Genomic DNA, 26,075 nt, shown 5'->3' on the forward strand with positions numbered 1-26,075 from the left:
TAATAGAATCTGTTTTGTATGATCTAAGACAATTGTTATTGTTATTATTATTAGTAGTATTATGTTTTGGTGTCATTACAGGGTCTTCTGTTTTGGTGTCATTACAGGGTCTTCAGGCTGCTCAGAAAGAGGCTCAAATTAAAGTACTTGAAGGTCGGCTTAAACAAACTGAAATAACCAGTGCTACACAAAACCAGCTTCTATTCCATATGTTGAAAGAGAAAGCAGAATTAAATCCTGAGCTAGATGCTTTACTAGGCCATGCTTTACAAGGTAATTTGGACTAAATCTCAGTTAAATGAATTGCATGGTAGCTTTGCTCTTTGAGAATGCTATACTATATCTCTTTCCCCTATTGCTTGACTGAATAGATGCTGTATTTACTTATGTAATAATTATTCTTTCTTTAATTTGCATGTATAAATTTGGGGGATGTAATTATTGTCATTCCAACAAATGATTATCAACTTAAAAAGGCTTATTTAACCTTATTAAGCAATTAGTTTTTGTGGATCAACTAAGTTTCTGAATTGGTTATTTAAAATATTAACCAAGTTTCATTACTTTACTCTGCATATCTAACTGCCTTGAAAAATAATAAATGTTTTCTATGGCATCTATTCTATGTATCTTATAAATGGTACATAATCTTGTTTTATGTGGGAGTTCTTAACATTGGATCTGTTTTGATTGGAGTATTGCTTTTTGTTTCCTTTTTGCTGTTATTTACACAGATCTAGATAGCGTACCTTTAGGTAAGTATGTTTAGCTTTCTGTGTACCCTACAGCTGCATGAATTACTAATTGTTCATGTACACTAATTGTGGTACATTTTATGTTTAAAGTTTTTATTGGCAGCCAACTGGTTTTTGCATGATCTTTTTTGAAATATATCCATGACCACAAACATACTAAGTCTTTTGTCCTTCCTATTTAAAAACTATTAGATATTTAAAGAAGTAGGCTTTAGTTAATTTTCTCTTTTATTTTTTGACCTCCAGCTGTGGCTCCAGTTTCATAAGCCCTTCTTTCTCTTTCTTGTAGGAAAAAAATGGAGTATACATTTCTTTTTAGTTTTTAAATATATCTGTTAACTTGCATCTGTTGTTTTAACCTCATAATTAACTTTCCTTAGCATATATCTTAGGTATATATTTGTCTTCAGTATATATTTGCTAGATTCTCGGCTATTCTTAATTTTTATAAAATTCAAAACATATATTTTAACTTTATAAATTAAATAAAATTCTTCAGATATTTTATATGAATAGACTGAAACAGTATTTATAATTATAATATTTTTAGATTAGAATGGGCTTTAGAGATCACCAAGTATTGAAATTTTCAACCTTTTTCTCTTGCCACTGTAACATTTACATGAATTATACCCACCCATTAATAATATCTCTGCTCCTGTTAGTGATTATACACATGAAGGACCAGGAGTATCAGGGCAATTTTATTACTTGAGATTTTTCTAAATGATTATTTTGGAGCGGTTTTTATTTAATTAAAATTATTTCAAAATCTTATCTGATTCTAAGTACACAGCTGCCAAAAGTTTTTTAAATGCTGATGAGTAGGGGATCCCTGGGTGGCTCAGTGGTTTAGCGCCTGCCTTTGGCCCAGGGCATGATCCTGGAGTCCTGGGATTGAGTCCCATGTCAGGCTCCCTGCGTGGAGCCTGCTTCTCCCTCTGCTTGTGTCTCTGCCTTTCTCTCTCTCTCTCTCTCTCTGTCTCTCATGAATGAATAAATAAAATCTTAAAAAAAATGCTTTTAAGTAAAGGAAAGGACTATAACTGAAAGAGTAAATGTACTTACCTGTATGTGTCATTAGAATTTAAATATAATCTATACATCTGAATTAGTTTTAAATAAGATGTTACACAAATAAAATACATGAGCTATTTGATTTTTTTTGATGTTTATACCACATGTTAATCTCAACATAGTATTTCCTTGAGATCAATTGTATAATATATGTGTGGAAAGGCCACTACTTTTAATCTACTCATGCTATAACAAGTACAGGTAGAAAAAGTAGGATTGGTTATATCCTGACCAAGACTGCCCAAGTTCCTGGAGTATAACTAGAATTTTTTTAACATTCCATGTGTTATCAGGCATGTTTCTTCTCCTCTTCTTCTCTCTCCTCCCTCTCCTGCTCCTTGTTTTTTTTCTTTCTGGCCCAACCTATAGTAATAAGTGAATTCTTATTTAAGTCTACTGTCTCTTTTAACTTGGTAGAAAGTGCAAATGTCCTTCTTGATATCCTTTTGTGCAAAAGATATTAAACTGCTAATTTGATGGGTAGTGCTACTTTTTCACAACCTTCAAACAACTTTCATTTATCTACAGCTGAAAAAGGGTCAGAAGCAGAGAGTGGCAACCCATTCAGCTGAGCTAACCTGTGTCTCTATGACTGAAATCTGCGCTAGAGACGGGGGCCATAATCTAGCCCAGAGGTGCTTGGAGGAAAAACATGGAAGGAGAAACAAAATGGAAGTTAGATCGGCAGAAGCTAGAGAACTGTACTTAACTCCTATTGTACCTCAAGCGTTGGGATGAGTGCTAGGATTCAAATAAGATCTAAAATCTTTCTCTCATTGACTTGATGCCTTGCATCAAGTGAGAGACTATGAACAGAGTATGATACATTCAGTGAGGGCAGTGATTGAAATGTATACAGGGAGTTATAGGAACACTGAGTGATGCTACCCAACAAGAATGGAGGAGTTGATAAAAGCTTTTTGGAGGAGATGACATTTGAGCTGGAACACAAAAGAAGAAAAAGAGTTAGCTAGGCAAAGACAAGGTGGAAAGGGAACAGAGAAGAGTCACTCCAGGCAATGACCAAATTAAAACACAGAGACTTAGCCACAATGTTGTGTGCATGGTTGGTGCCCTCAGCAACAAGCACATGGCATAGAACAATGGAACATAAGGCTAGAAGGTGGGCCTTGCTAATATGTGTGTGCTTTTTGTAGCCCTTGAAGATAATCTTTATTATCCTCTTCTTTTTCCCTATGTTAGGGTCCCTAAGATCATACCTATCTTTGGAGACTTGCTATGGGGCTCAGCATATTATTGTATTCATAGCAAGAGTTCATGAGAGCAGTGTAGGAAGGATGCACAGCTGGATCACAAGGGTAAAAAAACCTCACAGATGTAGTCTGGAGGAATCCATGTCCAGTTTTCCTTATGCTCTCTCCCTTCTGTGGGAGATAGAATGATCCTTTCCCTCTGGAAGGAAAATGCAGCAGCATGTGTACAACGTTTATGCCCAGGCAAGTTCATTAGACACTTAGAACCTGAGGAAGCTTAGACCCCTTTTCCTGGGGACTGGTCACGTAGGTGCCATCTACATAGTATGTACCAGGATTCAAGACTCCAGAAGGAAAGCAGAAGCTTAGCATAGACCATGTTATTCTATGGTCTAGGCACAACCATTCTAGGTACAGTACCTTCATAAGTTAACTAATGACAGGGGACGCTCTGAGAATCAAATTTCCAGATGCCAGACAAAGTCCCACTTTGCAAACAGGCCTTTTTAAGGATAGTGGTCTTTGGGCTTCTATGTTAACTCTTTTGTATACACTTTATTTTAATGACTTAAAAAAATAACTTAAAGACTTAAAAATACCTGGTTAACTTCCAGTGAAGTAAGACTGTACAACTTTACACTAAATAAAAATGGACTTTAAGGTATTCAGGAGTTGCAAGTCTCTGCCTTTAGCTTTAATTCTGTGATAAAAAAGGAAGCTGGTAGTGGGCTAGATGTGTATTCTCAGAGTTAACAGGTTAGTAGTGACTGTGGTGCTCAGACTAAGCTCAATCCTGGAGAGGAGTCTGATTTGATGACTTTCTGGGTGGGGGCTTCTATCCTTTTGCCAGGTTGGTTATGTTAAACCATAATTCCTAATTATTTATACATGTATTAGCAGGAGTTTTTACTAAGCACTCTCATGATGTTTAACATACTAACTGGTTTCATACTAACTGGCCTCTACAAGAAAAATACTAGCCATTCTTAGCCCATTTTTATATATGTGAAAATAAAGACTAGTTTCTCATTTCTCTATAATCTCATGTTCAGTATTGTCAAGTCACCTTAGCCCTCAGTTATCCTTTCCGCGAACAAGTCGTCGAGCCTCCCTCTAGTGGTGGGCTTTGAGATACACATTGCCTTCAAGACCATCGTTTTCTTCACTTCAGAAAATAAATTCCCTTTGTATGGGTCCTAGGTAGGCTCCCTTTGCTGCGAAGAAAGAGAGCATCAGAGAAAGGAATTAGTTGTCTGCGATCCACATGTATAAAATAAAAAGTTAAAAGGGAATGAATTATACATATTTTTCATTAATAGATGTCATTTATACTGTCTTTACTTTTGTGGATTCGTTCTATAATAATATGTGTATGTTTTAAAAACCTGCCCTATGTTTGGGGCTCACTGACATTTTAAATAATTTACTTTTGGTGGCTGTTTGATTTACAGACTTCCTACTAGTTTACTTGTTTGCTTTTCCTCCTCTTTTTTTACTCCTCTGTTACAGTTATTCTGAAATAGTGGTAATTTACTTGTATTTATTTATAAAACTGTTGCATGCAAATCTATTGTTTTTGTCTTTTATGTACCTGTGAGTGAGCTGCATGCTGATGTGTAACTTCTAAATACCTTTTACACATGCACACACTCTTACTCTTTACTTGGAAACAAAAATTAAAAAGGAAGATACCTAAGTAAGTTGGCATACTGATTAAAATACAGCAAGTATGTTTATACTTACATAGTTTTTGAATTTGGCTTAGTACATCAAAGGGAGCTCATGCAGCATCTACTTTAATCTTGTACTTTACTCTGTTTTTTCATATATTTGAATGACACGGGATAAATACATTCTCTGAAAAATAGATACAATTATCCATACTCTGATAGATACATGATCTCATTTCCATCCTGTGAATGTTGTTCTTCTGTGTTTTATGATCTGAACTTGTGATTTTTTTACTTTGAATACTTTTTCTCATTTTAGGACACATAATCAGAGGGGTTTCTTAGAAATATTTTTCTACATTTCTATTTGGATTCAGTTACTAAAACCAAACTGCCCATATTGAGTTGTTGGGCTGATGATATTAATTATGACATAGGGATTGCAGTCATTCAAATTTTGACATGTGGGTAATACTTCGGTTTCGGACACTTTTTTTTTTTTTTAGAAAATGTAGAGGATAGTACTGATGAAGAAGCACCTTTAAACAGCCCAGGATCAGAAGGAAGGTAAGAGAGCCTTTAGAAACTTAATAGATTTTACTTGTTTCTGTAATATTTTAATTACTTTTATCTTGCTCCTTCAAAAAATTACCATCAACTAATTTGAATTTTATGGCTAAGTGAATAACATGAGAAACAATATTATGGAAGCCAAACTAAGTCATACTTAACCACCACAAATTTTTTTTTCCACCACAAATTTTAAAATAAAAATACCAAGATATTTAAGGAAAAAAATGAATTATTTTTTAATTAGTTCATTTTGTTTTTAAATGTTGTCTTTTCTTCCCCATAAATATATAAGGTGTTTTCTATAGTTATAAACATAGAAGACATCCAGTTTTCTATAATAACTTCCCTTTTAATCTGTGATTAATTACTTGTGTATAGCACGCTGTCTTCAGATCTTATGAAACTTTGTGGTGAAGTGAAACCTAAAAGCAAGGTAAGGAGAATTGAAAAGAGCAGGTAAGCACCCTTTCCCACTGTTTTTGTTATCACTATTAAACACAGATTTCAGGGCCACCTGGGTGGCTCAGTTGGTTAAGATTTTGGCTCAGGTCATGATCTCAGAGTTGTGAGATTGAGCCTCCTGTCTGGCTCAATAAACAAATAAACAAATGCCTCAGACCCTTAGTAAGTTAATAAATTGGCATACTTTAACAGAGCTCCCATGTGTAAGAAATTTAGTTCTATAATTATCATATTCTCCTTTGAAAAAAAATTATATTGAAACATTTCTGCTTTGTGGAGCTTGTGTTTTACTGCATTATTGTACTTTTTCCCTGGAAAAGATATAATTGTGGAGATCAATTATTTTTTTTTCCAAATTTTTCCTAAAAGTTTTATCACCCATTAAGGAAGTTATATGCTAATTTATTAAAGTCACCTAAATTTCCTAACAATAAAAGATATTGTAGATCCTATAGTGGCATATAGCATGAATTTGCAAAATTTGTAAATTGGCAGGAAACTTTTGAAATTGTAACATTCTAGTATGTTCTTAAGTGTTTCATATTTATTTTGTTAAATTAGTATCCTGAGGAGGTTTGAATAATAAGCCAACTCTTAATCATCATGATATATTAAAAATTAGTGAGGCTATAATGCATATTTGTTAGAAAAACATTGGTGACACATGCTGTTAAATGCGTAAGATACACATGGTCTGTTTCAGATTGAATAGCATTTGATAATAGATGAATTAACTAACCATCTTAAGATGTTTAAAAACCTAGTAGTGCTTAGTAAATATTTGTTAAGTGAATGGAAAGAATCAGAACCGGAAAGAATAACCTTGTGCATATGGATTCGGACAAATTGAAGGCTCATAGTGAATAGGTACTGTAAATGAGTAATTTGGCTGTAGAATAATGAGGAGGGGTCATTGTGATTACCTGGACAGAACATGCTTCATCTAAGCAAATAACCACCACTTAGCTCTTGCTCATATTTGCCACAAGGAGTTATAGGCCTGAGATTATTAGGTCTTCTGTTTGTTTTCAAAGAAGCTGTAAATAAAGATTTTTGTGTAGGATTTCCTGATCTTTAAAACACTGGTCAAGCCAATCAAAAAACATATCCAGACTGTATGTATGATCCTTGAACTACTGGCTTTGCAACACGTGGTTGGTATTTTATTATTCTAAGAGGCTAAGCAGAAGTTACCCAAACTCAAAGAAAACATCCTAGTATGGTTTGGATCCCATCTTAAGTCCAGGAGGGAATCTATTATGGTCCTGAAAGTCTTTCAGGCCCTATGAGAGTCTACTTATTCATACCCTGCTGGGATGCCAGAGAGAGGTGTGAAGTGTGGCCCTAAAGGTCATCTCTTTAAGCAACTGATGTGATTAGGAATTCCTAAGGAAATGATTCCTCTCTGCCTTGGACTAGTGGCAGTGACGAGAACTGATGATATAAAAAACTGGTTGGAGGGCTTACTTTTCTCAGAAATTTTCTGAGTTAATACTTTTGATCTGCAAAGATACCTGGAAGGATCTCATATCATATATTTTTTATCACTGAAAGAGTAAAATTGACTCTTTACGTTAAATAGGTATGTACCAGCATTATGCTAAGTACAGGGGATATAAAGTTGAATAAAACAAGTGTGTTAGTTAGCTCTTTAGAGGCTTATCATCTGGTAAACACTGTGATTATCCTTTAATATCTTAGTGATAATAACAACTGAGCAACAACAGCGTAGTCAGTTTTCAAGAGTAAGGAAAGGAATGTATATAGTGAGTTTAGATTCTAGGAAAATAACCTTCCCCTACCTTACTGTGCCACCAAGAGCTGGTGCAGGCTGGTGTTGATTTATCTAGCAGGCATGTTAAAAACACAGCTAAGGCATCAGGAAAACAAAGTCACAACTAAGAAGCAGATTTAAAAAGTAAAATTTTTAAAAATATAAAATTTTAAAAATATAAAATTTTGATATCAAAATAAAATTTAAAACTAAAAATGATATTAAATAAAGCATTTAAACATAAGAAAAATCAGAATTTAGTTGAGCTTACCTGCAGTTAACTTTTGGTTTCATTTCTTTCTTTTTTACAAAAATTCTTTGTTGAGGGAGCTGGCCACGAGTGGCAGGGTAGCACAGTCATATTGGTGACAAGTTGCTTGTTTTTGAATCTGACTTTGCCACTTGCTAGTTGTGAGACTTTGGGTAAATTACTTTCTCTGTGCCTTAGTTTCCTCATTTGTGAATTTTGATAATGGTAGTATATGCTAATATAATAAAGTGTTTGAACAATGTCTGGCATACAATAAATACAACATAAATGTTGGCTATTACTATGGCATTTAAAGGTCTTATCTGGCTACAGCTCTGGCTTGTCACTATCTTACATGCTATGTTTGACACACTTGCTAGGAAATGACATGCTAAATGTTTTTACCTATTTCAAACTAATATTAAATCTCTTTTCCCTAATCCTCTCTGCAAAAGTTTGCTCCTGATTGCTTTTCCTTCCATTCTCTGACTAGGCCCGAAGGAGAACCACCACTCAAATGGAATTGCTGTATGCAGATAGCAGTGAACTAGCTTCAGACACTAGTACAGGAGATGCCTCCTTGCCTGGCCCTCTTACACCTGTTGCAGAAGGGCAAGAGATTGGAATGAATACAGAGACAAGTGGTACTTCTGCTAGGGAAAAAGAGCTCCCTCCCCCATCTGGCTTCCCTTCTAAGATAGGCAGCATGTAAGTCTGGCCCAGCTACACTAACTTCCTTTCTTTTGGCTTTTCTTTTTTGTTTACTTTCTCTTTTTTTTGTTTTTTATATGCATGTTGCTAATTTCTTATTTCTATTTTTAAAAATTATGTAAATAAGATCCCTGGTTTTCAAAGGAATTTGTTAGGTATTTTCTCCCCTAATTTTTTTGACATTTGAAGTCATTTAAGATGAGATATTCTTTGTTCAATTGTATTGCTTGTTTTCTAAGTTTTAGGATCATTCTTAAGGGTTGTAATTTTCATAAAGGTGGAGTTAAAAATTACAGACAAAATTGATTTAGAAACACCTAAAATCAGGTAGTTATATCTATAAAACCATTATATAAAACAGAAGCTTTAAAGTCTCAAATTTGCTCTAAATTAACGTACGTCCTAGTTCTAAGAGTCTGGTAAGGATAGCAAACCTTTGCCAATAACCCTATAAAGAAAATGAAATATCAATTACAAACTTAATCATTTTAAGCTTTCCTTATTTTTTGCCTTAAAGCACATTGCATTGCATGTCTGGGAATAGAGTATGCACAACATATTTTTATTGATATTATCAAAGATTTGAAGGAGGAAATATTCTCCCATTTATGGTACTCTCCCATTTATGATAATATGAACAAAAAACGTTCTGTTCAAAACAAAACTTATTTAGAATTTTCACTACTGTCTTGAGGACAAAGATTTCTCTACCAAGCTAGTATGTGTGTGTATGCTATGTGTGTTTGTGTATTTTGATAGTTATGTTAAAATCAGATCAGTCATTCACTAGTAAAGATTTTTAATGACATTTTTTCAAAGTAACCCTTGCATATGATCTAGCAAATGATTTATAGAATGAATACTTTACTGCACTGAGGACTATTGCCCAAAAAAATGGCACATATTATATGACTCTACAAATAATAAAATATAACAAACTTTCCCCTTTTGAGTATCTTTTTCCCATAACTTCCTTCTTTAAAAAAAATTTTTTTAAAACCTCTTTCATTTTATGAAGATATTTCTGTCATCTTCCATTCACTAAGCACATCTGCTATCTTTAGATCCAAATTTAATTTTAATGATGGCAACTTGCTTGCATGTGCTTGATGTAGCCTATGCAATTAACTAAATTAACTATTGGATTTGCTGATAGATTGCTAACCAGTATAGCTAATGGCTTCAGTGCTTTTTTGATAAGATGACTGTTGAAGAAATGCTTTTGGTGAAGGTAGTAATATAAACAGAACAGACTTTAGTAACAGATTTAAATAGAGACTTTTGGAACTTCAAGACTAAATCTATGGCCTGGAAACCAGATTCAGGTAATACCTTCCTTTTGCCCTCCTCTATTTTCATTCTTAAAGTGTATCCTTTTTGACAGGTTGTAGAATATATGTTTTGGACTCTTACTTCACATGATCTATTTTCAGGTTTTAATAAATTCAAATGCTTGTGTCATTCTATAAAAATTTAAGTTGGACATGTTTGGTGTGGTAACTCTTAAGAAGTCATTACTGCGGACTTACTGCACGATGTAAAATAATTTACTCAGGTGGCCCCTATGACAAATAAATGAATAAATAGATGAAGGATTTTTAAAATGTGATTTCTTTTGATTAGAAAAGTCAGACACATAAAGTTTAAATATTTAGTTTTCACTTTCAAATAGGAATCATGTAAACCCACTCTGGTAATCTTGCCTTCTAATTCCTTTTTTTTATGAATATAACTAGCCAATGATAGGAAAAAATTCATTTTTGAATCAAAATTCATTACTACTATACACAAAAATAATAGTTTTAAATTGTGTTTTTTTAAATTGTTAATTACATAGTGACTATTTGACATTTAAAGGTTACAATAAGAATGTTTTTGTTACTACAATTTATGTAGTTAAAAAAATAATAAAATAAAATTTATGTAGTTATTAATATCTAAATACTAGTTAGGTTAAATTATTGTGTGTTATTTGTGTGTCTGTATGATTACCTATAGTACTATTTTTGACTATGTCTACATATTCGTTAAATCTTATTGTTTCTAACAATTCTTATATTTTTGTTCTTGTAAGACTGTAAAGATGAGTTTTTTCAACTGAAACAATTCTAATCAACCTAATCACTTATGTTTAAAATAAACTTAATTTGAACTATTTGGCGGTGTAGCATTGATATTTACATTCAAAGATAATAGGTTTGCTTATATTTAATAAGATTGCCAATTTATAAGTTAAATATATAGATGTCAACTTCCATCAACTAATTACTCAGATAATATATTCCCATCCTATTTTTGTATTTTGTTCCCAGTAATACTTTCTCAAGTTCCAGTTATTAATATGTTAAAAATTTTAGGTTGAGTACCTGCCAAACAATGTATATATTTAAAATTTGATGATTAAGGAGTCTTTTTCTATTTTAGTTCCAGACAGTCATCTCTATCAGAAAAAAAAATGCCAGAGCCTTCCCCTATAACCAGGAGAAAAGCATATGAGAAAGCAGAAAAATCAAAGGCCAAGGAACAAAAACAGTAAGTTACCCATACTTTTTATCAACTAGATTGCATAAAATGTCTGCTGTACATAAATGCTAAAGGATAACAGTGAAGCTATTTTCCATATGTAGGCTGGCTCTTTGGTTATGACAGATTTGACTAATAGACCATCAAGTTAGCTGTTGGCTTGGCTAAATGTTTCTTGGTCACACACACACCTGGAAAAATATTTGAACATTTGCCCCTAATCATGTTCTCTTATTTATTTTTCTATTATTTGTGCATATCATTGTAAAAATTTATATACACTTGAGATGAACTGTGTCTGTATTTCAGGTGGTCTTCTAGAAAAATTTGAAATTAATTTGACTGTTAAAACTGACATCGACTTTACCTCTTTAGAGTAGCTGACAAAAAACAAGTGTTAGTCATAGGGTGTATTAGTTGTGCCATTTTCTTGCTGTTCTTTTATACTTAAATTGTTTTTCTGCTGAAATCTGTTAAAACTATTTGTGTGTTTTGTGAGGGTTATTTACTTAACAGTACATAGTATAATCTGATGATCCACTTAACTGGACATTTTAAAATTGCAACATTGCAACATGGAGAAAGTTGAATGAATGGGTGAGAGCCACTGTCCCCTCTCTACCCTGTGGCACACTCACTCCCCCCTCATGTCACCTGAGGTGCTGCATGTGGCAAGTATCAGTGCCGGTCTACATTTAAATATTAGTAAAGCTTATTTTTTTTTTAACATAAAAATAAGCAAAAAGGAGTTTCATTATGTTTTCTGTGCCCAAGTGGACAATCTTATAACATCCTCTCCCCCATGACAACACACTTTACTTTGACCACTGGTTTGGCTGACTTGAGTGTCATGGAAATTATCCTTCTAATCATCCTTGCTTCCTCTATTTAAAGATATAATTTACCTGTTTTTACTGGATTGAATGTCTGAAGGATAATTGGGGGGTGGGGAATGGAGCAAATAAGTAATAACATAAAAGTGAGTGAATCCTTGAAAAAACAAATCGCTCTTAAATACTGTGCCTCTCTTTCTCCATCTGTCAAGCGAGTAACTTGGTTTTAACTCTAAAATTGTATAATTTTAAATTTGACTTGCTTTATTTGTAATGGCTTTAGATTTCAGCAGATAGAACTTTTTCTTTAGTGCCATCTTGTGGGCAATGTGACAAAATCCAGTGGAAAAGTTTTTTTTTTTTTTTTTTTTTTTTTAAACTAGGATGGAAGGAATTCTTTAATGAAAAGCTTTTTTAAAAAAGCATGTTTCTTATAACATTTCTAACAAATCATAACCAATTAAAGCCACCTATTTAATGTTCTTTTTTTCTTGTAGCTCAGATTCTGGAACCTCAGAGGCTAGTCTTTCACCTCCTTCCTCCCCACCAAGCCGACCCCGTAATGAACTGAATGTTTTTAACCGTCTTACTGTTTCTCAGGGAAACACATCAGTTCAGCAGGATAAGTAAGTCTTTATGGAAAAGAGCCCCTCTACTTATTACAGTTTTCTGAACCTTTAAATACAGCCTGTAGAAAACGTTTAGCCATCTCTTTGTGTGGGAGATAAAATCTGATGTGTTTGCCATATTTGATGTGTTTTTCCAATGGGAAATGAACCATCTAGAAAAGATTAGAGAAAATTATTTTCCTGCTGAACATTATTCCCTGTTGTAGATTTGCATTGCTCTACTTTCAGCACTTGTCTTGCCTTTTCTAAGTAAATTAGAATTGAAATATCTTTGAGACCACTTGAAATTTAAATTTCTTGGGATTCTTCAGCCTCTCTGAGCCCACAAAAGCCTCTAATCCAGATAGACTGAGTTGAAAAGAGGCAAATTATTTTACTTTCCATGCATATTATAGCTTGCAGAGACCATTGTTACCATTTGGTTGTTTGACAGAAATCCATCACAAAACTTCAGTGATAAAATAAAATAATAAAAGACAGTTCCTTTATGGGTAGTGGGGATTAGGACTGAGGGTGGTTTGTAGAGGAAGAAAAGTTGGAGGGGTGTGAAAAGTATAATTTGCACTAAATTTGAAATGAAAAAGTATTCCCATATTGAGCCAGAATCTCTCTTGCAAGAATTTGATACTAACAATGCTGTCATAAGATATTGATTAACTCTGACTTGTCTGCTTTGATTTTGAATGGTAACACTGTAGATGTATGTACTTCATATCTAGTCTCCCACCACTATTATTTGTTTTCTATGCTATAATCTCCCTGTGTATATCAACAATTTCTGAGATTCCTAGGATTGCTGTTTAAGATTTGTCTGTCAGGTTTAGATCATGCTAGATGGCTCTGTAGACTTAGAGAAGCACACATTTTGAAATAATTTTTAATCTGCTTAATTTATAGATAAAGTTATTGATTAGATTTTAATATAGTTTAATCAGTACGTGACATGTCCTTATCTAGGTAGATAAATTTTTGTGTTGTTGAAAAAATCTCTGCCTCCCATTTAGTTGAGAAGAATAGAACATTAGCAATGTCTTTGGGAAGTCTATTTTCACTAGTGATATGAAGAGTTAGTAAATTTTGTCTGCCTTATATTCAAAGGCATAATAAAATTTTCTGTCAGTCTTTTGATAATCTTGACAATCTAGTCATAGTTTTATATTTTCTACTGACATATTTTTTTTTTTAATTTTTATTTATTTATGATAGTCACACAGGGAGAGAGAGAGGCAGAGACATAGGCAGAGGGAGAAGCAGGCTCCAAGCACCGGGAGCCTGACATGGGATTCGATCCTGGGTCTCCAGGATCGCGCCCTGGGCCAAAGGCAGGCGCCAAACCGCTGCGCCACCCAGGGATCCCATCTACTGACATATTTTATAAGCTACCAGTAATTTGACTCTGTTGTCATCTTTGTAAGCTAAAACTCAGAATAACTGACTACACTTTCAGAGACTCACCTACCTTTTGAATCATTTTCTTTTGGGCTGTTTTTTGAGACTAGCATATCTCAGCTAGAAAAAGATCCCACACATTGTTTCTGGTTATATTCCATGTCAGCATTCACTCTGTCCTCCTTCTCCCAAGCCTATTGCACAAACTGAGTAGATTTTTCATAATAACCAGACTTATTGCCAGTCTTGGAGGTTTCAGGGTAGAACTGACAGGAGTGGCTCACCTATTTTTAAAGTCCTGTATTACTGAGGGATTCCCTTGTTAGGAGAACTTCATATTTATGAGATAAGTTAAAATCAAAGGTTATTGCATTTTAGGTAATTTGCTTTGCATGCAAACATAAAATGTATCTGTGCAACTTCACATTAGAATCTAAATCCAAGTAATTATCAAGATGAATAAAATTCATTAGTAGCTGTTTAAATAAGAAACATTTTCTAGGACTAATCAAATTAAATAGAAAGAATCTTGAAGTGATGTATTTTACTTACTTGATATTGTTCCGCTACAGGGCTTAAATTTTAGAAATGAGGATTGATAGGTTTTCTGTGGATGAGTAAAAGAAAGTTTTTATCCTCAAAGTCTTAGGAGAAAACATAAGAATCAAATATTTTACCAGATGTTACTGTACATTGAATTTGCAGATATCCAGTACAGATAGAAAAGCAAGGCATTCACCACTATAAAGGAAATGTTTGCTGTATTTCTATAATTCATACTGTTGGTTTTCAGTTCAGTCTCAGTGTCTTTACCTGTTGACTTCAGTGTTCTTTCTCCTCATAATTCTAACTCTTTCACTGTAGGTCTGATGAAAGTGATTCCTCTCTGTCGGAGGTACACAGGTACTTTCTTTCTATCTTTCCTACATTCTGGCATTTCATTGATGTTCTAAAATACCTTCCTAGAAACTATAGGCATATCTTACTTTTGGATGCATAACTTGTTGTACCATATAAACACACTAATATTTTTAAACATATTAATTTTAATATGTTTTGTCATACCTTTTAGACAAAGTAGCAGCAAACTTGTTTGTTTTCGGTCTATAACCTAAATCTTTTATTTCAAAGAAATTAAATTCTATGAATATTGATTTTGTTGTTCCTTAGCAATTATATGTTTTCAATCCTTCAATGTGTGAGAGGTAAATAAGGTATTTTTGTTGTTGTTGTTGGTTTGGAGATTATAAATAAAAAGTTTTGGAAGGTTTTGTGAACCTGAAAAAAAGATATGCTCGGGGGGAAAGACTATGGTACCAAAAATATGAGAAAAAATTGAAAGTAAAGGAGTTTTTCTAAAATAATAAATATTTTTTTGCTGATAGATGCTGTTTAAAAAATAACAGTGTTGAATTTTTCCATGTTAAATTGGGCTTTTTGGACTCTTAATTTCTCTCTTTCTATCATTTCCTCTTTCCACTTATCATTTTGTCTCCTCTCTTTTTTGCACTTGTTTCCACTGTATATGGCCATTTTGCTGATCATCAGTAGATCCTCCAGAAGGTAGGCAGAGGAAATTAATCTCATTTACAGTATTACAAGACTTTACTGATTTGCGTGGAACAAAAATAAGCAGACCAGTTTGATATACAACTTTGCAATATTAAACTTAAACTATTTTCAAGTTGATTTCTGTAGTCGGAATGTGAATAGGTTAATTCTGATATTGAAAGAAATGTCATGGATGTATATTTTCAGTTTCTCTATTTTTAAAAAATTATCTTGGTGTAAGATAATCCCTATGAAATATTAGTGCTAATATTGTGAGTACTAGAGAGCACTTTTCAGTATCTTAGTAAAATACTATATTTAATGTCGGTATTATTTTTCTTCAGAAGTCTGAAATAAATGATATTAAAACATATAAAAATGTAAAAGAGGCATCTTATAGTGGCAGTGCCATATATAAGTCACTGGAGGCAAGTACTCACTTTTGTAATATTATACAGCCTTTGACATGACAGACTGTTATGTCTTAGACTGTTAACATGAATTTTTTCTTTATAACCAGCTTATTGGAATATACATACATATTTTCTGTTTGAGAAGTAACAGTAGCTGTTGATTGTGCATTAGATCACCCTTTTGAACATTCGAAGCTATAGTTCTAATTCTATGGCTTCAGTTCATAGATGTGACCTCACATAAATAAGATTTCAAAATGGAGATTCAGACTTATAGGGGAGGTTTTGCTTCCATTTCAATTTTGATTGGCTAACTTCTTAGATTACAAATAAATTACTGAACATTAATTTCAAGAATCTCACTTTGACACATGTATACAAATAATACTTTGACTGTAATTACATATCCAGTGATAACAATTCCTGGTGTTATTTCTAGTGATGATGAACAACCTTCACTTTTTGAAATCATTATCAATAGAGCCTGAAAATAAAGTTTGTTTGTTTTTAGTCCTGAGCTTAAATTTACCTCCTAGCATTTCTGTTCATCAGCCCTCTTGAGCTCTACCAGAATTAATCTTCAGGTATTAATTAATTGAATTAATCCATACACCTCTTTTTGTGTGTATATGACAGTTGTTTAAATACTCAGCCTTTAACCTGCTTTTGTATCCTCTCTTCAGTGAGTATATTCTTAACAGCTCAGTAGGTTTAGTTTCATCATCTCCTTATGTAATGTAGTCTACAGGTCCTTCATTCTGCTTCCACTGCTTTGAGAAGTCTCCAATTTTTCAGTGTTCTTAAAATCTAGCATCTAGAACTCAACCTCCTTCCAACCTCCTCCCGTAATAGTAGCTCTATTACATTCTTTCTCCTGAAATATTTACTTCTCTTGAACTAGTTATTGAAAGTGTTGGTCGAGGAACCATAAATTGTTGATTCATTGATCTTGTATTCAATTAAAAAAATCTCTTTAGCTATCTATGTATTTATTCATTTCAATTTACTTAAACTAAGCCCAGAAAATAATTTGGTCATTTCTCCTACCCTCCCCACCCTCTACCTCTGGCAATTACCAGTCTGTTCTCTATATCTATGAGCTTTTATTTTTTAATACACATTTTTTTAGATTGCATATATAAAGGAAATCATGGCATTTATCTTTCTCTGTCTTATTTCACTTAGCATAATGACCTCTTTGGATTTTTATTTGTTTGTTTATTTATTTTTAAAGATTTTATTTATTTATTCATGAGAGATACACACACAGAGGCAGAGACACAGGCAGAGGGAGAAGCAGGCTCCATGCATGGAGCCTGACATGGGACTCAATCCCGGGTCTCCAGGATCATGCCCCGGGCCAAAGGCAACGCTAAACCTCTGGGCCACCGGGGCTGCCCCTTCTTTGGCTTTTTAAATCTAGGCTGCTCTTAAATCTTTTCCTACTTGGAGCATTCTGTTCTAACTTCTACCTAAATTTTATCTTTAAATTGTATCTGATGATTATTTTAATGTTAAGTAGGTACTTAAATAAATTTTGTCGTTTTCCTAGACAATACAATACAGTATCCAGCTCTTTAATATATCAGTTTAATAAATATACCATCTCTCTTCAGTGCTAGGGAAACACTGACTTCCAAATTGATAGGAACATTGACTCCTTAGGTGTGCCTCCTCAGCCACTGATGGAACTACCTAACTACAATAGTTCTGTACTTACCTACCATATCTACAAGGATACCATTTGAAAGGCTCATTGTATGGACCTTTTTGAAGTCAGCGTGTATTGTGAATATGACATTCCCCTAATTTGCTATTAACCGTACAAAGAACTGCCCCTGTGACATTAGTCTTATCTTTTACTGATGAGCATTTATTTTTAAGTGTTTATAATAATTTGTAAATATTTTCCTTTGTGAGACTCAATAGGAAGTTTTGCCCATCTGTACTTTCTGAAATCCACTATTTCCCCTCTGCTTTTTGGAAATTTGGGTCTACATGTTTTGCTCCCTTTATCAATTTTAGTGTACCAACAATGATTTTTGCCTCTACAATGGTGTATCCTTTTAAAACCCTGTGATATAATGACTTAAAAACAGAAATACTTGTATTCATTGTATTAGTCTCTATTGTCATTTCTAACTTATCTTGGGCTTGCATTTCTTCTTAATCATTTCTGCCCATTGCATCTTGAAGACTGTTCTCTTTCACTAAGGAGATGGAAGGGTACTTGGGTGGCTCAGTTGGTTAAGTGTCCAATTATTCATTTTTGGCTCAGGTCGTGATCTCATGGTTGTGAGATTGAGCCCCGCATTGGGCTCCATGCTGGGTGTGGAGCCTGCTTAAAATTCTTCCTCTCCCTCTCCCTGTGCCCCCCACCAAAGAAGATGGAAACAGTTTTATTTTATCTCTGTTATTTGTTTTAATATTATTGCCATCTGTCTTATACAATGGATACATATCAACATAATAATTTTTCTTCCTGGGATCCCTGGGTGGTGCAGCGGTTTAGCGCCTGCCTTTGGCCCCGGGGCGTGATCCTGGAGACCCGGGATCGAATCCCACGTCGGGCTCCCGGTGCATGGAGCCTGCTTCTCCCTCTGCCTATGTCTCTGCCTCTCTCTCTGTGTGACTATCATAAATAAATAAAAATTAAAAAAAATAATTTTTCTTCCTGCTCTGAGCAGACACATTAATTTATATATTTATCATATAATTCACTCTCATCTTTAGTCTTCTCGACACAACTATTTCAATTCAGATTCTGTCTTAAACTCCTTTAGAAGATAGGGACAATATTTTGATAAACTTTATGTTTCCATAGTATGTAGTCTAATGGCATAAAGCAGAAACACTGGAAATAATTAAACTTATAAGAAAGCTCCCTAAAAAGTCTGTACTTTTAAAGTTTCATTCTTTTTTTTTTTTTTTTAAATCTTCTTTGAGACTGTTAGAGTTTTTTTCTTTAATTTTTTTTTTAATAGTTTTGGGCCCTTTTCCCTTTAGAATTTCTGCATAGGCGGTCATCCCTGTCTTTTTCAAATTCATTTGAAATTTATTTTTTTTAGTATTTTAGGTTATATGTGTTATATTTCCTCCAGAATATTTTTTTTAAAGATTTTTAAATTTATCTATTCATGAGAGACATAGAGAGAAAGAGAGGCAGAGACACAGGCAGAGGGAGAAGCAGACTCCATGAAGGGAGCCTGACATGGAACTCGATTCCAGGTCTCCAGGATCACGCCCTGGGCCAAAGGCAGCGCCAAACTGCTGAGCCACATGGGCTGCCCCAGAATATTCTTTTTGACATAGAGTCACATTCCAGCCTGACAGAGTTACATCCTCCAGTTATCCATCATTTATCCTTTCTTATTTGTTGCAATTCACTATACTTAAACAGCTCCCAATATTGCTTCATTAAACTTTGAAAAGAAGAACTTGTTAGTAAGAAGGTCCATAAACCATAGGTTTTGCTCTTGGTAGAATGCAGCTGCTGGCTGATGCCTTATTAGTTGATGCACTCCATCACCACTATCACTATTTCACACTTTGTCTCTATGTCCTTTTCCTTTAAAAAGAGGCAAAGGAGCAGTCTGAATTTTCTTGTTAATTACTTAGAAAGACTTCTTAAAGTCAGGGGAAAATAAAATTAGTCCCATGATATAGCTACTGAAGTGAATCTTGTTTCTCCCCCATCTCAGGGGCATAATCAACCCATTTCCTGCCTCAAAAGGAATCAGAACTTCTCCACTGCAGTGTATTCACATAGCTGAAGGACACACAAAAGCTGTGCTCTGTGTCGATTCTACTGATGATCTCCTCTTCACTGGATCAAAAGGTGCCAGTAGTTGTTTCATGTGGATAGTTAACAGATTTTTTTTTTAATAAAAAAATGATTACATTTTAACAGGCTTTAAAACAGTCAAAGTGCTTAAGACACACATAAGAACCTGAGAGATAATCTGGTTCAACCCCTGAGTTATATAAAATCATCACATAGCTGGGAAGAAAGTCAAACCTCTACTGATGTCATGTGAATAGGATGTGGAGAGAATACATTTCCCTTCAGTAATTGAGCACTTAATGCACGCAAGGCCCTGAGCTTATAATGCAGGTTATATAAAAATGGGTAAAGGGTCATTACAATGTACATTGTAGTAAAGAGAATAAGATGGGTAGCAACCACCTTTCTTGAGCACTTAACTATATGTCAGAGACTATGTTAAACACTATATAAATTACATCTCAATGAATTCTCATGGTAACTCTGATGAGATACATGTTGCATCTTAACTTTACAGGTGAATAAACTGAGGATTCAAAAAATGAAATAATTTTCCCAGGTGAACATAGTAGTAAGTGGAAGAACCAGCATTGGAAACCCATGTCTACTTATCTCCAAACCTGCACTCTTAACCCCTTTGATATAATTACAGGCAACTAGAAATCAAGTATAAATGCTTTATATGGTTAAGGACTAAGAGTTTGGGGGTTTCAGAAAAGGGAGAGGTTATGCCAACCTGTGAGAAATAAGAAAGGCTTTGACATGGAAGCATTTAGGATAAACCTTACAGAATAGTTTGGATATTGACAGGAAACAATTGACAACCAAGATTATAGAAAAATAGAAGCAGAGACATAGAGGTAAAAATGGAATCTGTTTGAAACTAAATCCAATTGGGTTGAATTGTAGAATATAGTTGACCCTTGAACGACATGGGAATTAGGAGTTCTGACCCCTGCAAAGTCGAAAATCTGCATATAATTTTTGACTCCCCCAAAGTAAACTACTAATAGCTTTCTGTGGACCAAAGCCTTACCAATAATATGAATAGTTGATTAACACATATTTTGTATGTTAATATGTATTATATACTGTATTCTTATAATAAAGTAAGCTAGAGAAAAGAAAAATGTTACTGAGAAGATACATTTATAATACATTTAACACAGTACTACTGTACTATATTAAAAAATTTACATGTAAGTGGACCCATTCAAACCCATTGTTCAGGTGTCAACTGTAATGTAAAAGAAGTGATGGGGAGTAGGACTAGAAAGGTAGAAAGGAAGCATGTATAGGAATCTGGGGAGCTAATAAAAGTTTTTTAGGGACATTACAAGTTTAGTCAGCAAACAATTTATTGCTCATTGTATATAAGAAAGTATAACAGTCTAGCTAGAACTTAGGAATTGTGAATGGCAAGCCATTCTCTAATTAAAGAATCTACAGTGTGAAAATGTAATTTTCTAATTCAAATTAAATTTATCTCCAGAATAATTATATATTTGGCATGTCAGGAAAACAAAATAATTAGTTTATAATTATATTTTGTGGTCAAAAATAAAATCCATCAATCATTGACACCTGGAAAAGTCTGTGTGTTTATGAGTGTGGAGTACTGTGAGGAAGTAGGAGTGATCAAAACAGAATATTTTGAAGAAGCTGATATGAGAATGCCATTTTAAATTCAAGGGCAATTTAAAGCAAGACTCTTGTGATACGACTATTTCAAGATTTTATATAATTATATTTTTTAAATACCACATAATACATACACCAGACATCCCTGGCTTTCATCCAGTCCTTTTTATGTACTTTGCCCTTGAACCTGATGCAGAGGGTCAAGGATAGAGGTAGGATGTCTGTTGCAGGTTATGGAATACTTTTTTTAAATTTCATTCTCATAGAAAGATTGTTTAAATGACTTTTATTGTTAAGAGAACCTAATCTAATTCATATTGACAGTATTTTCCTTTTCTTGTTTTTTGTAGATCGTACTTGTAAAGTATGGAATCTGGTGACTGGGCAAGAGATAATGTCATTGGGGGGTCATCCCAACAATGTCGTATCTGTTAAATACTGTAATTATACAAGTTTGGTCTTCACTGTGTCCACATCTTATATTAAGGTGTGGGATATCAGAGATTCAGCAAAGTGCATTCGAACTCTGACGTAAGTAATGTAAAGACAAATAGCATAAGGGGCAAATAGTTCCTATGTACTACATATATGAAAAGATAGGACTATGAATGTATTTTAATTTATTTATACCTGTCTGCTTCCAAAAGGATACTAAAGTAAGAATGTAGATAATATAAGGGGGGAAATCTATTGAGAAAATGTAATATAAAAACCTGGTATTAAACAGGAAGGAATAAATCATATTTGATTTGTGATTAGTATACATTTCATATTTTCTCCCTCCTAAATACTAAGGTACCACATGTTCATAATATTTCTTACTTGATGTAGTTAATTACTTCAAATGAATACTACTCCTTGGAAAAATGGCTAAAATCACCATAGTAGATAGTTAAGAAGTACTTGTAACCTTTAATTTGCAGGTATTCAATAATTGAGAGGTTTTTGTTCGTTTTAGGACATAAACTGCTTTGGTGTGAGCACAAATTTCATAACTGTAGGTTAGGTTGGACAATTGGAGGATGAGTTTGTTTTCTGTGTCATCGTATATCTCCTTATAGAGCAAATAATGATTCTTTTTTACTATAAGATCAATAAACTTTTACATAATTAAAATTGAGGTGAACTCTTGTTTTAAATAAGCAGAGGGAACATAGGAAAGGTTAAATTTTATCATTTGTAGAGTAGGAACTATTAACACAAGTGCTAATTTGTATTTTGAGAACTGCTAATTATTTACTGTACTGAGTACACATCTCTTGAGGGAAATTTTATAGAAAAAGGTTCACTGTATCTTAGAAGTCTGCCAGCCCAGCTGACTCACTAAAGTCAAATTTAAAAAGATTGATTATAACTTGGTATTTTAGAAGTTAGCTGAGAAAATGTTTCAAAATTTAAGAATGTATTTATCACTTAGAATTTATCTGAGGAAATAGAAATAAGTTATGTTTAAGTCTTTGGCACATGGTAAATACTCCATGTATGATTGGGTTTGAAAAATCTTCATGTTTTTAATTCAAAGGGCAATTCTTATGGACAAAAGGATATTGGAAGGCCTGGCCCTTGGGGGCCTTCTGGAAATTAGGAAAATGAATTACCTTTGTGGCACTGTATCATTTATTGGGTCTTTTTTTTTTTTTTAATCTTTGACATCTAATCTTTCTTGAATGATATTCTGGTCATCCCTAACTCGGCCTGGAGTTCCTAGCATTATACTAGACTTACAAATTAAGAATTTTCAGCCTTATCATCTTGTTTTAGTCATTCATTTATTCACTTACCCATCAAATATGTTTATAAATGCCAACTATGTGTATGAGGTTCTGTGCTAGGTATGGTTCACATGGTGACCAGAGGACACAGAGCTTGTTGTTGTCTACAGCCAGTTTCCTAGGAATTTAAGGAACCATAAGGTGAATTCTTGTCCAGAAATGTGACTTTTTTTCCTTTGTTTTGTCTCTGTTAAGATCTTCGGGTCAAGTTACTCTTGGAGATGCCTGTTCTGCAAGTACCAGCCGGACAGTAGCTATTCCTTCTGGAGAAAACCAGATAAATCAAATTGCTCTAAACCCAACTGGCACTTTCCTATATGCAGCTTCTGGAAATGCTGTCAGAATGTGGGATCTTAAAAGGTAGAATTTTAAAGAAAATATATTTCTTGTATATGTATGGCAAATAGAATTTTTTAGATATTAGTAACATATTGGTGTATATGAGATCTAATTTTTATAACTCCAGAAGTTAATATAAAATCATAGGCTTTTCTATTTGGCCCTGTGCCCCTTAATGTCTTTTCTGTCCTCATGAGCAAACTCAGAATTTTCCTTTCTTTTACTCTCCATTGATAGAAAAAAGTATACAAAGGAAAATAGCCCCTCTTAATATTTGTCTACAGTTGTGTTGTTTCCTAGGAAGAGATCAAGATTCTCGTTCTAGTTTCACCAGGACCTTTGAAAGAGGTGGTTTTTGTTTGTTTGTTTGTTTGTTTTTTGGGCAGCCTCACTTAAACATCCTATATCTTAAACTTTTTAGTTTATAAATTAATATAATAACTTTGGGCATAAACTCTTATAGGGTTTTTGTGAATATAAAATATATAGAAAAGATGACATATCAAGAAGATAAAATGGGTAAAAAATGGTAAATTGAAATCTAAAGCATTACACCTTTGATTTGATTTTTGCCATGAAATACGAGCTTTTGCCCTTCAGTTGAGTGTTTATTTTAGCTTCTTTTCTAGTTCTTAAAATTTTGGCAGCAAAGGAATATTCATTTATTGGTTAAGTATTTTTTCAACATTGATTCTGGCCGGTACTGCACCAAGACTCTGGTAGGTGCTTGGAATAAAGACTAAGACAAGGTGGTGTCTACCTTCTTAGCACTCATGCTGTTAATGGAGGATAGTGGCCACAGGATACTGATGAAGGGATATTTTAAAAACTTAAAATAACTATTTATAACTTGTAACATTTTAACACATGATAAGTATAATAAACATAATTTATAGATACATTGATGAGAGAAAGAGAGAAGAAACACTGTCCTGAGTACTGTTTTAGAAATAGAATGTAGAAAATTGAACACACTGCTTGTTTAAGAAAATGAGAAAAGAGGTAAGTACTTGGTTTATTCTTGAAGATATTAAAATTTGACTCATAGAGCACCGTGGAGGAAGGTACTCAAAGTCATGACATGAGGCAGAAAAGATACCAGATTTTATTGATTGATTGATTGATTGATTGATTGATTTAAAAGATTTTTATTTATTCATGAGACACACACACATAGATTGAGAGAGAGAGAGAGGGAAGGAGAGAGAGAGAGAGAGAGAGAGAGAGGCAGAGACACAGGCAGAGGGAGAAGCAGGTTTCCCACAAGGAGCCTGATATGGGACTCAATCCTGGATCCCAGGATCACACCCTAAGCCGAAGGCAGACTACTGAGCCACTCAGGTGTCCCAGATACCAGCTTTTAAAAATCTTTATACTTTCTATTTTTGCTGAAAAGTTAGGTCCTTTGAAACCTGCTTGATTTCAGGAACATGATTAAATGTAGATTTTATCATAACAAAGTAAGAGAATAGCTTTCAAGAAACTAATATTCTATGTTAAATATATCTCTGTATTCCAGCAGCTCAATTGAGATAGGACTGTGAGACAAAGGTTCATCGTTAACCCCTGACAGCTAATATCACACATTTTTCTACCAGCTACCTATATATAAATATATATTTTTTCAATCTTTATAATAGCTGATAAAATGGACCATCTACTTTCTGACACACATATACACATATATGTGTGCATAGGTGTATGTGTGTATAAATGTGTATATGATGGGTGTACATATATGTGGATGTGTATATGTGAGAATATATGTGTTATAAAGTAATCTTACTTTTTCCATATTGTTATTGATTGTGTGCTATATAAGCAATAGCAGTTGTTTTAATCAAATTCAAAATTGGACTTTGGTCATATATTTATAACATGTTTGAACATTTAACAGATTTAGGTTTACCTGGACTTAGGTTGGATTTAAAATTAGTATCTAACAAGTTTTGTTGCCTTTTTGTTTACTGTTGAAATGACATTAGTCACTTTGGAATAACCTATTTGACACTTCAGTCATAGAATAGGTTAGTTTGGCTATTTTTTGATTCTGAATTTGAAGAGAGTTGCCTAGAGGTGGAGCTAAAATAAAAAAAAGAAAATTAATGAACAGTTTCATCAAAGAATGTAGATTATTTATGTGCTTAGCTCCAGCACATTAAGAAATATTTTCAAACAAAATTATTCTTCTTTCTTTTTAAAGGTTTCAGTCTACAGGAAAGTTAACAGGACACCTAGGCCCTGTTATGTGCCTTACTGTGGATCAGATTTCTAATGGACAAGATCTAATTGTCACTGGCTCCAAGGATCATTACATCAAAGTGTGTATGATAGAATTGTTGAATTATATTCTCCTATTTGATGATATTAAAGTATTCAGATGCACCTACAACCCTTTTCTCTTAATCAGTTTTCTTTTTTTCACTTCTGACCTTACCTTTTCTTCTTGATCTTGTCCTCACTCATAATTTCTGATTGTGTTGTCTTATTATTCAATCATGTATTCTCATTTTTCATAGACGATAATTTGGGAGGAATTTTAAAGATGTTTGGCTCAGTCATCCAGCTCTAATGCATAAGTATTACTGTCCCCATCTTTTATACTGAGTCTATTATGATCTTATGAAATTAGCAGGTAAGGGAAGATGTATAGTTTGGTTCTCGAAATGTTAAATTTGAGATACTAAGTAATAGAAGTCCTCTTCATGTCAGTGA

At 33.7% G+C, this 26,075-nt stretch overlaps 1 protein-coding gene across 18 annotated transcripts in view; it reads left to right on the forward strand.

The window, feature by feature from the left end:
* The window catches only part of KIF21A (kinesin family member 21A), a 147,576-nt gene that overhangs the window by 112,349 nt on the left and 9,152 nt on the right, over positions 1-26,075 (forward strand). For 7 of the 18 annotated variants that reach the window (XM_072798382.1, XM_072798379.1, XM_072798383.1 and 4 more), the window contains 13 exons: positions 108-273; positions 735-755; positions 5,223-5,283; positions 5,668-5,722; positions 8,269-8,483; positions 10,911-11,018; positions 12,340-12,468; positions 14,725-14,763; positions 15,409-15,423; positions 19,526-19,662; positions 21,600-21,780; positions 23,217-23,381; positions 25,564-25,681. In XM_072798382.1, the coding sequence (XP_072654483.1) occupies positions 108-273; positions 735-755; positions 5,223-5,283; positions 5,668-5,722; positions 8,269-8,483; positions 10,911-11,018; positions 12,340-12,468; positions 14,725-14,763; positions 15,409-15,423; positions 19,526-19,662; positions 21,600-21,780; positions 23,217-23,381; positions 25,564-25,681 (1,410 nt within the window). The remainder of the gene's footprint in view (positions 1-107; positions 274-734; positions 756-5,222; positions 5,284-5,667; positions 5,723-8,268; positions 8,484-10,910; positions 11,019-12,339; positions 12,469-14,724; positions 14,764-15,408; positions 15,424-19,525; positions 19,663-21,599; positions 21,781-23,216; positions 23,382-25,563; positions 25,682-26,075) is intronic. The other 11 variants (XM_072798372.1, XM_072798375.1, XM_072798374.1 and 8 more) reach the window with 9 other exon arrangements.

Source organism: Canis lupus, chromosome 25, assembly GCF_048164855.1.
Source record: "Canis lupus baileyi chromosome 25, mCanLup2.hap1, whole genome shotgun sequence".
Taxonomy (NCBI): domain Eukaryota; kingdom Metazoa; phylum Chordata; class Mammalia; order Carnivora; family Canidae; genus Canis; species Canis lupus.